At 41.7% G+C, this 12,461-nt stretch overlaps 1 protein-coding gene across 1 annotated transcript in view; it reads left to right on the top strand.

Annotated features, from left to right (window-relative positions):
* The window catches only part of SEMA5B (semaphorin 5B), a gene marked incomplete at both ends in the record, with an annotated part of 136,047 nt that overhangs the window by 23,434 nt on the left and 100,152 nt on the right, over nt 1–12,461 (top strand). Inside the window, one exon of the mRNA XM_080621298.1 lies at nt 8,025–8,070. Coding sequence (XP_080477424.1) covers nt 8,025–8,070 — 46 coding nt within the window. The remainder of the gene's footprint in view (nt 1–8,024; nt 8,071–12,461) is intronic.

The raw sequence follows: 12,461 nt of genomic DNA, 5'->3' as shown, positions 1-12,461 counted from the left end.
TGATTTGCGTATCAGTTTGTATCCAGATGTTTAGGTGCTAAGCCTACTGTTCTGTGCCACTGCAAAGCTATAAAAGCCACGTCAAAGAGAAGGGATTGGTTGGCAATAACTTAAGCTCACCAGCCAACTCTATCAGTATTTGCATACAAGTCATGCTGAACTCATCCAGAGTGTGAGAAAAGCCTGACAGAGCTGAGCATGTTTATCAGCCTAAGGAGGCAGGTGGGGGGGCTGCCATGGAATATTTGAATGATAATCAGTGCATCAAAAAAAGAGGAATTTTACAGTATTACTTACTGAAAGCACAACTAAAAGTGATGGTGCCATGGTTTAAAACCAGCAAATAGGAGATCAAAGGTCCCCATGCAGCTTGGGGCCGTAACAAGGTGCTTTAAGTGCTCTGTGACACTGCCAACTGGATTAGAGGGGGAGAGAAGAGCTGTCAGCCACATTTCAAGAGAGACTTGAGGTAGCATGTGGATAAAATGTGATGGTCTGAGAGATGGACTCGCTCTTCCAGGAAAATAGGAACAAACCCACACACAAGTTCTGAAAATTTGGCTCAGCTTCCATCTCTGAGGTTTTAAGGAAACTCATCTAGTGAAACAGAGGGAGGGGAACATAACAAATTAAAAAATAAATTGCAATCGGTCTGCTTTTTATAAATATGTTCAAACAATATTACAAAATACCTCCACACCGTGTTCTCTAAGTGTGCACATATGGCTACTCTCCAGAAAACAGTGGGCATCTCAGAGCCATGGCAAACTCTGTCACCCCCAAGGAGGTGGGACCACATTGGAGCAAGGCTTTGCTTCTCCTGTTCTGGGGAAAAAGAAGGGCTAGAGACACTAGAGCCAGCTTGCTGCTGTCCTTGCGAGCTGATGTAAGAGGGGACATGGCTGTCAATCCAAGGGCCAATCCCCTTCCTGCATCTCTCTTCCACATCTCCTGCTATCCATGCAGATAGAATCATAGAATCATAGAATAGTTAGGGTTGGAAAGGACCTTAAGATCATCTAGTTCCAACCCCCCTGCCATGGGCAGGGACACCTCACACTAAACCATGTCACCCAAGGCCTCATCCAACCTGGCCTTGAACACCGCCAAGGATGAAGCATTCACAACCTCCCTGGGCAACCCATTCCAGTGCCTCACCACCCTTACAGTAAAGAACTTCTTCCTTATATCTAATCTTAACTTCCCCTGTTTAAGTTTTAACCCATTACCCCTTGTCCTATCATGACAGTTCCTAATGAATAGTCCCTCCCCAGCATCCTTATAGGCCCCCATCAGATACTGGAAGGCTGCTATGAGGCTCCATTCAGATTTCTGAATCCTGGTATAGTCTGAGGAGTGCCTCAGCTTTTGTCATTGTCCTGAATGCTCTGCAGCTGTAAGTATCTACCTCTTTTGACTCTTCCTAGAGCTGGCCCTGAGTATAGAGTATGTAGCCTGAGCAGATCTGTGCCATTAAAGCTGATGGTAGTTTTCCTCCATTGACTGGAATATAGAGGATTTGATTTTCATCCTTGTTTTCACTGAGAAGTACTAAAAGGGCCTTAGTGGCAACCCAGAAGCAGTAGCTGGGACCCTGGCTTTATTTGGAAGCTTGCTTAATCAGAATGATATGCTGCTTGTATAAGGAGCCTCTTCTAAGAGGATGCTCCTCTAGCTCTGTCTGGATTTATCACTGAGAAATGTTGGCTCGGGAAAATCAATTGCTCATACAGCATCTGCATCATATTACTGTATGCTGTTTAGTATGGTTCTCTGTTGAACATCTATAGATTTTTAAGGAAGAATGATGTACCAGACAAGTTTTTCTTCAATAGAAACAAAATTACTGGTGAATAAGGATACAGATTGTAAGGGGGATGCTGGCTCCCCACCTTTTCTTCAGCATGTGTATGCCAGGCCATTCAAGTGAATCACTGAAGTAGCCTTTGCAAACAGATTGTCATATTACGCTCTGGATCAGGCATGTAATTAACTCCTTCTGAGAGCAAAGGCCAGAATCATCCTTCAGGAGCTGGGTTTCATGGAATGGTTGGCTAGTTCAGAAATGTGGATAACCAACTGATAAGTTCAGCCACAGCTGAACCCACATAGAGGTACTGTGCATTAATGTAGCATGAGATTTGGTGCCCAGGAGCCCTGGAGGCTGATCTCCATTCCATCACTGACTTGCTGTGTGCTTTGGAAAAGGTCATTTAACCTGTCTCTGCCTCATTTTCTCCATTAGTATTAGGGGGGGATGATACTAACCAGCTCCCAGGAAGTCATGAAGCACAGCTAAGCTGTGTTTGTCATGCAGTACGGAAGTATAAAGTGTATCTAAGGCCTTCAGGAGCAAAGATAGGAAAAGCCGACAGAAACTGCTGGCTCCTAGCCCACGGCTCACTCCCAGGACATGGCTTCCAAGAGTGCCAGAAGGGGGCATTCAGTTTGTCACATGCATAATTCTCTGTCTTGTTTTGTATCACCCAAAGGACCCTGTTCTGTTAATTGTTTTTCTTATTATCTGCACTGTGACAGTTGTGAGTCCCTCTTGCAGACCTGGCTCCACATTGCAGCACAACCCCCACCTCAGGAGGGGATGTGGAGAGGGAAATACTGATCTCTTCTCCGTGGTATCCACTAGTAGGATGCATGGGAATGGTTCAAAGCTGTGCCCAGGAGAGGTTTGGACTGGACATTAGGAAGCATTTTTTTAGTGAGAGAATGGTCAAACACTTTAACAGGCATCCTAGAGAGGTGGTTGATGCCCCAAGTGTTTAAGAGGTATTTGTATAGCCCTGAATTGGTCAGTCATGGATTACATAATTGTTGTAGGTCCCTTCCAGCTGAAGTGATATATTGTATTCTATTCTACAAGTATAGGGAATGCCTTCTCAGATCACCACCAGTGAGTCTCCAGTACCTCACCTAGACTATGCTGGATGCCTGTTTCAGTGCAGTACTACCCCCAAAGGGAGAACGACTCTTTGCTCAGGTCTCTTCAGCTTTTCCTAAACTCTTTCTTTTTTTTTTTTTTTTTTTATTATCAAACATTATTATCAGCTTCTGTTGGCTTTCTTTCTACTTGCAGGGTAAATGTCAGTGTACAAAGATAGCCTGGCCTGTAACGAGGGAGGGGCAAGCTTCTGATGCTCACTGTAAAGGTGCAGGCATGTAGCAACACGCAAGCAGGTGTACATGCCTTGTAGTGATACAGACCAGCTGAGATAAAGCAGTGTATTGTTTGTCTCTTTGTGCATGTCAAAGTCCTGAGAGGTTCTGGTGGTGGTCAGCACTGGGAATCTCATGGCTCCTGATTTGCTAGCAGGGGGCTGTCCTGAAGCGCAGAGAGGTTATCTTACTTGCTTGGTATGTGTGGAGGGGAACAGAGTTGGGAAATATAAATGAACCTTACTCATTTAAATAGAAAAAATATTCTGAAACTACAGTAGCCTTTTATTTACACCCATTCAGTCCACTGACTGCAGGGATGTCCCCCCTGATCCACCACAGCAGAACTGTAAAGCATGCTCTCTTTTAATTAGGAGGAAGCACCTTTTAATCAGTCAGCACAGTGCTGACAGATGTAGTGCCTGAAAAGAGGCACTGAAAAAGAGGCCTGAACAAGTGACTGAAGCATGTTGCAACCCTTATAATTTTGGAAATCCTAAGAGGAAGGGTCTCTGCTATTATTCAAGCACTCTTATTATGTGGCTTCCTGTTGGAAGGGTTTAATTTGTCTTATAGCTCTGTTGCTCAGTGGCATTGTAGATGAAGTACTTTGCCTTCCCTGCAAATTGTTTCAAGGCCAGGCAATGTGTGAACAAGTGCATGGGCAGCATGTTACAGAGTTCATCCAAGGTGCACTTGGCTATATGAAATAAACACTTAATAAGCAGCTTTGACTTGGGAATGTCATGGCAAACAGATTTAAGTGGATATATTCTTCCATCCTTTCTCGAAACACATCTCAGCTGCTCTCCTGCTGTTCTGGTACATATGCTTTGTGGTACCAGGCACGGTGAGTACTTAATCATTTTACAAGCCAGCCAAATACAAATTGCAAAGCCAATTAACAAATACTTACATTTACAGGATTTATACTGCAGCTTGGCTGTGTTCATATGCTGACTAGCACAGAGGGCCCAGTCTGGGAAAGTAATTCAACATCTACCCAATTTCCACAAGTGTAAATGGCACTTCAGCAGAGGTTTACAAGCTGTGCCCCAGCTTCAGGGGCAAGTTATTCTTCCAACCAGGGCATAGACTAATGGACCAGGAGATCAGCTCCTAGTTGTGCTGCAGATATACTCTGCGACATTGACTGAATTGGTCAATCTGTGCTTTAAAATTCAATGGGAACAATGTCTCTTTTTAACTCTTCTGCATATATGAAGATGGCAAATTTTTCAAGACCAGGTTGTATAGAGCATGAGGGTCTTACAGCAGCCAGTGTCCTATATCTGAGCTGGGGATAATAGCACCCTGCAATTAGAGGTGACAGAGAGATGAATCACAATCAGAGGTGTGAGTGAGAGGAACCACTCTCTCAGGTTGTTTAAATAGGCACCTGCTGTGATTCAGTCCCCAGAGGAACCACCATCAACTCACTTTGTGTCTAAACACAACAAAACCACAGTCTTGGCTGAGACTTCAGGGCATTACTGCTTAACGTGGGCTTTTTCAGAAATGCACTGATGTTCATAAATAAGAAAGTAGTGATAATAATTAGCAGTTTGAGGCAGCTTTTAATGTGTATAATACCATTTGTCCCAGAGTACTTAGAGGAGCACAGCCACTTGCTCTGGAGATGGCTGAAATGCAGCCAGCTCTGGGATGAAGCAAAGCTTGTGTTTTAATACTGTGGAGTGAAGTTTCATAGCTTTAGGACAAAAAGTGAGTGAGAAGGTTGTCCTATCCCTCCAAGTTTGTGCACCAGCTTTTTATGCAGGAGAAGGAGTTATCAGAATAGCTGATTGCATCAGGCAATCTCTCTTCTGGCCTACTTCTACTTGAAGAGAGGAAGGAATTAGCCAATGTTCGCTTACAAGACAAAATGGAAGAAAAAAGAAAGAAAAATACCAAAAAGGCACCTCATCCATTCACGTAGAGATCTCAGTGTTCTCTCATATTTCTTAATCCTACTCTTTCAGCTGCTTTAAATTATAGTTCAGCAAGGTATTAAACAGACATAACTTTGAACACAAGCAGAAAAAAGGACACAAATGGGGCAATTCAAGGTAAAATAAACCATGCCCATCATTCAGAAACCTTTCTCATTCTTGGGCTGAAATTGCAGTTAAAATGCAGTTCACAAAAATGGCACTGTCTTATTCAGCAGATCTTTCCCCTTGGCCTTTTACTCTCGGTATAGCTTTACAGAAGAAGTATGGCTAAAAGAGCATGTTATTAATTAAGGATTAGTCACTTCTAGCTGTGCAGGTCAACTGGAGTCTGGAGATGCCTCTGATAGCCTGGTCAGCCTGCCAGTGTTTATATTACTGCTGAAGAGATATGAGAAAGATCAAACAAAAAAGAACTGCCAGTGGCTGTGCACACATTAGGCGAGGCAAGCTGATAAAAAACGTAGGGAAGCCCTGTTCCCTGTAAGAAAGCCACAAGGTAAGACTTAGATAGCTGAGGTTAGCATGATGCCTTTGGAAGATCATTGTGCTTTTCACTTTTTAGTACTACATTCCTGCTTGGTTTAGGTCTCAGCCATGGGAGTGGCTTTGTCCAGGTGCTACACAGCTGTCACTGAGAGGACAGAAATCGGCTTTATTTAAATGGACACTACTCCTGTCTGCATCTGTTTCGGCTGAGTGCAACTAAAATTGTGTCCTTTAGATACATCTGTTCCATTAAGGATATTTTAATTGAATTTGCTCTTCAGCGCTATCAGGGAAAAAAACCCCTAATATTAAAATCTATTACTCAGTCAAACTGTCCAGCTTTTTACCAGACTAAAACAGGGAGCTCAAATCTGCATTAAAAGACTTGAAAAATCAATGCATTTAAATAGCATGCTTAACAACAGGATAGCAACTTCAAGTCCCTAGTTATGAGACCTTTCTCCCTAGGGTGTTGTAAGATTGGAGACCAGTGGCATGCTTAACTTCTCCAGGAGAAGGCTTATTCCATGATGTGTTATGTCCTGGAGTTGCATTAATATTTTGGTGAGAGTAGCATGTGCTTTTCTAAGGGAGCTGTCAGATCAGCCACTGGCTGAGAATTTATCTCCGTTTTGAAATTTTAGCTGTGTGTTAGCTTAGTGTCTCTGGTCTGTGCCTGCATCTGCAGGACATAATATTTAAGTCTGTAGCCAGTGCTGAAGAGTTAATAACAAATTATTTGGGAAAGTATGCAGCCCTTTGAGACACTGTACAGTAGAACTGCTGGATCTCCAGTTATAGGACTAGGAGAGAAGATAGAGGTTTTGTGTGTGTGTTTACTTCTCTGCATACTTACATGATGTATAATAATTACTGATATATTTCGTTGAGATATTGCTAATGGGTCTTATTCTTCTTTGGGTAACCAGTCCCAATGTAGAATAGGATGGTGCAAATCAGAGCTACAGCAACTGAAGATTTGGTACCAGGAGTTTGACTTCCTAAGTTCCCCATCGTCCTTGTTCCCATCCTTTATTGACAGTCAGCAGCAGTTGAGACCTTTTGATTTATTCATAAATTGGGTCAAAGTATACATGCAACTCTGATTATGACTTAGGTGAAGTGATATACAAGTGAGAGATAACAGAAGAAGGAAAAACTGCCCATGCCTCGCAGCATTGTTATCCAATATGAATCTCTTGTATGTTGAAGTTTGAATTACTTTCTTTGCTTGGGCAGAGTGTGCTACTGGCTACAGACCCTAAACAAGACTATCCAGAAGAGTCTTTAGGACCTTTTCCTCACTATAAGAGCCTTTCACTGATTTCTCTGACTTCAGTGACCTAAGACTGGAACTTGACATTTTTACCGGGTATCAGAATGTCTGTATACTGGTACTTTTACAGCAGATGAAGCTATATCATCAAAGCTGCACTTTCTACAATTTAAAGAGAGCTACCTCCAAAAACATAGTTCACCTGGTATAATATATGTGTTCTCTGGGAGATTGTGGTGACAGGGAGGTTGGAAAAGGATCACAGCTCTTTAAACCCCTGACAGATGGGATGAAAGGTATGGAGTTAGCCATGACCAAAACCCTCAAGCACACAATCAATTCCGTATGGCTTAATAAATCAGTTTATTCCTGGTAACTGCATTGTCTTAGCAAGCAAAAATGTGAAATAAATCCTGTTAACTAAGCCTCATCCATAGATGTTTATACAAATGTGTGTTCCCTCCTATTTGTGATGTGATATGAACATGCAGAAGAAGGGTTACAGGGGCTCAGTGGATGTGTTGTATGTCATGCTACAGCGAATTCTGTCAGGAATTCCTTTGCTTTGCCTGTGGAGATGCAATGACAGAAGTATTGGGAGTATCTGCAGTCACTGCCTTGATTTCCCTGCTGGTTTTCTGTGCAGAGAGATTCTGCTGAGAAGTATCTGTCCTCTTTTCCTCCTTTTCCATAAAGTTCTCAATGGGAGTACCCACAAGAACAGGCTTGGAAGGAATGTACTACAGGAGTCAGCTTTGCTCCAGCTGGCTTCTGTCCAACTCCACTTTTCTCAGAATGCAGAGAAGAGCATGAGTGCTGCCCATACAGGACTTCATCTAAAGTTTGACCTTTGAGGGTCTGCAAATAGTCCCTGTGTCATTGGGATTTCATTGTGGTTTTTCATTATAGATTCTGGAATGTTTTATTCCAGGCCTGCTCCGAGCTTTGTTACAAGATTCATTAAGACACTGATGAACAAGGAGAACATACCTATTTTTGCATTCTGTGGAGAGGAGCCCAAGAAAGGCTTGTTGTTTGTAGAAATGAATGACCAAAAACTATGAGTTGCTTTTATAACTTTTCCCATCCTTCTTCAGTAGCCTAACAATTTGTAATTTTTCTGCTTGTTCATGCAGGAACTACCTCTTCAGACTTAGCCTACACAACATTTCTCTTATTCAGGTATGTTCACTTTTTACTCTCTTGTTTTATTTGACTTGCTAATGACTGTTCTGTAATATTTGATGTACATTTTCAGAGGGCTGCATAGTGTAAATTTACCCAGAGTGGTGGAGCAGGAAGAAGACAAAGTCAGAACCAGATGCTTATTCCTGCTTCAATGATAATGCAGGGGGAAGGGCTCTTCTACTCCCCATTTGGACAGCACTCTCAGCTCTTGATTCATGAGTGTTTGGGTGGTAACAGGATCTGCCAAAAAATCTGGCATCTTAAGGAACAAAGCATGTAGTGTGACTGATACAGGCTTAAGCACAACAATCAATAGAAATCCTCGGCTTTCATTAGAGGTAGGAGAAGCTTTTACTATTCTTGTCCATCCTCATTTTTAGCCATTGCTGACCTTTGTGAACACAGAATGCTGAGGAGCTGTGTTTTCTGAATGCATTACTAAAAACAAGGTTGGACTTGCTAGCATTCCAGAGGCAAAATGGGTTAAAAAATGTATGTTACCTCTGGCAGAATGGAGGCAAAGCAGCTAAGGTCCGAAAATTGCTTGCAAATATCCAGTAATATTAGGACTTTCCTCCCACAGCACTGAACCTTGAATTGAAAGACGCAGCAGAAATTGTTAGTGAAAACCCCAGCTGCTTATCTTTAAATAAATACTTATGCTCTGGGATATTTACATCTTTTCAGTTGCTAGAGCACCAAAGATGTATTTAGCACATTTCAGACAGACTGAAGGGCCTTCCTTCTGTACCTGACCATGCAAAGAAACCATTAGAGTAGTATTGCCAGCCATTCCAATGTGCACAAGCTTTTTGCTGTTAGTAAGAACTACATGTATAGCTGGAAAGAAGAAAAGATGTTTAATGGTTGTAAAATGCAATGAATCTTCCTTTAAAAGGAAAACAAAGTCCAAAGTTACCAATGACAACAATAAAGGGTTAGAGAAGCTGATACTCCCATCTGGCAATAGTTTCCCTTTGCAGAACCATATTAGTATGGCTGGAATGCTTCCAGCGAGCACACAAGAGAGGGAAGTCTCTGCAGTTACGTGAGGTGTCATACTTTCTGCAGTGTCTGTTATCACACTGCCTGACACAGCCTCTTGTGCTTGTCAGGCAAAGGATCCCCTTCCATGAAACCAAGCTATAATCTCCCTTATACACTTCTGAAGTCAGGCTTGGCTTGGGCCCTTTCAGCACAGTGAGTTTCCTTTCCGACACTGCAAAACATGGGAAGTCTCCTTCTATAGCACTGGAGGATGCTGTGAGATCTCCGGCTAACATAATAAGCTTAGTTTGCTCCTACTTTCTGGATGTATCCGGTCACTTTGCCAAGACTTTTTGCATGACAAAGAGAGCATGGAATTATGTTGACACACGTGTTGGGAATGATGGAAGCGATTGTTTTCCAACCTAATGGTTGCCTAAGTAGCTGCTTGGCTTCTCTCCATAAAGCACATGATGTGGCTTAGAGGGACCCCCTCCCACCTACCATTCGCTGTGCATCATTTTTAAACATCAGATCTGAAAGCGAGACAAGAAATGCAAAGAATTTGCCGTTAGTTCTGTAGGGGGTGAGAGTGCAGTTTAAGACAGAATGACAATGCTGATTTGTGTTGTTTTGTATCTCCCCTTTGCTGGTAAATAAAACACAGTGTGGATGTTGTCAGGCCTGATTTGGGGATAGTTTTTCATTTTCAGATAGTAGTCCGATTTATTTCTGCTGAAGGGACTTACTCTTCAGGTTGCAAGTGGTGCTACATCTGCTTCAAGGTGCAGTATCATGTTGACAGATGTCTGCTCCCTTGCATTTGTACTCCCATGAGATGAGAGCAGGCACCTGAAGAACACGGTACACAGCAACAGCAGGATGCGCTGGTGTGGGGCAAAGCTTGGCAGTGTGAGGAATATACCTTTCTACAGCATATGTATATACTCTACAGCAGGGTTAGGTGAACTTTAAAGCTGTTTTTCAATGAATGGTCTTGTGCAATAAGCTCTATCCCGAGGCTGCACTGTCCCTGTGGGGAAAAGGCAAGAACACATTTCCGCCACACAGTTGTCATAGAAAGGAAAGGAGGGTGTTCCTGTGAAGCAGATCATTGTTAATTGTCCTTTCGGCAGAGGTGGCAACAGCATCTCTCAGGACCTGTATCCCCTTGCCACTGCTTGCTAGCACAGCCAATTCAGTACTTCAGTCTCTCATTCTGTAATGGGTAGATTTACTAGCTCAGTCTACCTAATGCATGTTTTCCACAACAGTTATCTGTTCTTTAACCAGAAAGTGAATATTTCCTGCCATTGAGCAGGCCATAATGTTTTTTGTCACAGCATTACTTTATTCATTGCTTTCCAATGGGAATAAATTCTTCTTTTTCAGGTTTATAATCTCCTTCATGAATATCGCACATCATGAGCCCAGTGTTAACTATGTTATTACTCCCTGATTTTAGAAAGGTTTTTGCTCCCAAGCTTTTAAAGAAAGACCACGCTTTTTCCTTCTACCTGTTGAATCACTGTGGAGACCTTTTATTTAAGCCCAATGCAAAACCAAGTAAATTGAGCAAGATTTCTCTATCAACTTCAAGGTTCATTTTGTGAAACTGTGAAGAATATCCTGAAAATATGTTTTAGAAGTCTTCAGTTCCAGAAGCTAAAGTTATGGTATTACTCCTGAATCTGTGTTGGACTGCCATTAGTATAAACTTAAATTTGTAATCTCCACAGCAAAGAACATTCTGCAGCATCATGTGGCCACTCCATGTAGTTTCAATAGGAAGTTATTATCTTGGAATTGCAACAGACTAAAAGACAAAATTTAGCATTTTATGGGCAAGTTATCGGATAAGAGCTGTGTAAAAAGGTAGCATTACCCTTTAGAACAGTTGAGATTTCAGGGGAGGGGAAGTAGAGGTAGATTTTAGAATGTGGACCATGTTATAAAGGGCTCATTTCTCTTCCATTCTTAGCACTCAGCTGCTCTACCATGTGCTGAAGTTTCCTCCTCACTTTGAATTTTCTGTTGGTTCTGCTGAGGTTGTTTCTCCAAGACTGTAACACTGAGCTTTTACATGAGAACTAGTGAATGGAGTGGAGCAGACGCTGAAGCAGAACAAACTTTTCTGCTCTGCAGAACAAAATGTCCCAGCTTCTCTGAGATTTTCCCCCCTCCTTCTTTGTTTCTTAAATGTGTTTCAGAAATTCCATTTGGGGACCTGAGAATCCTTTCACCAAATGAGTTTTAGTTGCATGAGAAACTTTGGTGGTGGTTAACTTTTTCTGTGAGAAACATTTTTGCCTGAATGTCAATATCCAGAAGGAAATTGAAGCCAAGGTATTTTGGGATCGCTTGTTATTTTGTCTCCTTGTCTTTCTTGCCAAAATTGTTAAAGAATTTTTGAAAATCAGCATCTTGAGATGCCCCAGGTGGGGTATACAAAAGCACCTGCTAATTTTGGAAACTTTGGCATGTAGCATTCAAATTCTTGCAGCAGTCAAGAAACAGTTTTAAAATGAATACTGTTCCCTAAATCTTTTAGCATCTCTTAAACAAAATCCCTGCAACGTGTTTCATCTCCATCTTTAACTGATTGTCCTGTATACATTGCAAGCTCTAAGTATTAGCCATTTTATAGAACACATTTTAAAACCAACGTGCACTTGGACCACATGCTGTGTAATTTATGCATGGGTCTAAAACAAGGTTAGCTCCTAATCTACAGCTTTCACAGTGAGGCTATAGAAAAGTCAGTTTTATACAGGAGTTTGTAATTAACAGAGTAGGTGGAAGGGTCATTTAAAGAACATAAGCCTTTGAGCAAATTTTTAAAAATGCATGATGCTGATTAGGACTTCTTTAATAAAGAATGCTATTCTCTGGTGTGCCTTAAAAGCAAGCTACTTGGCAAGCATTTCATAAATCCCAGTGCAGTGCCTACCCCCTGTTCACCCTGATTTTACCTGAACTTAGAGTCCTCAAATGAACTGAGTGGGAAATGATTTTCCAACCTTTTTGAGGTGCCAAGACTTCCAACCTTTTTGCACTGAGATGGAAATGAGACCTTTTTTTTGATGTTTTTTAAAATCTGAAAGAGGAGATAGAGTCATGGTTGCTTGGGATGCAAATACTCTGGGTCAAGTTATTTTCTGAAGCATCAAGAGAGAGGATTTGAATGTGTATTTCTCTCATCTCAAGCAATTGTTTGTTTGGGGCATCTTTTTTCCTTTTCCTTCCTTTATGTTTCTGACCAAAAATTTCCCTCTGGATCCAAGGTTTCCTTCTGAACTCTCATCTGAGAAGTTTAATAGAAACTGTTAGAATTTAATAAAACGTTTATATTTAAATTATTTGTTTTAATGAAAGATTTTTTGTGAAAAAGCTCCTAA

This window comes from Psittacula echo (assembly GCF_963264785.1).
Source record: "Psittacula echo genome assembly, chromosome: 6".
Taxonomy (NCBI): Eukaryota; Metazoa; Chordata; class Aves; order Psittaciformes; family Psittacidae; genus Psittacula; species Psittacula echo.
The sequence above is the reverse complement of the archived record's forward strand: the minus strand, read 5'-3'. Positions and strand labels throughout refer to the sequence as shown.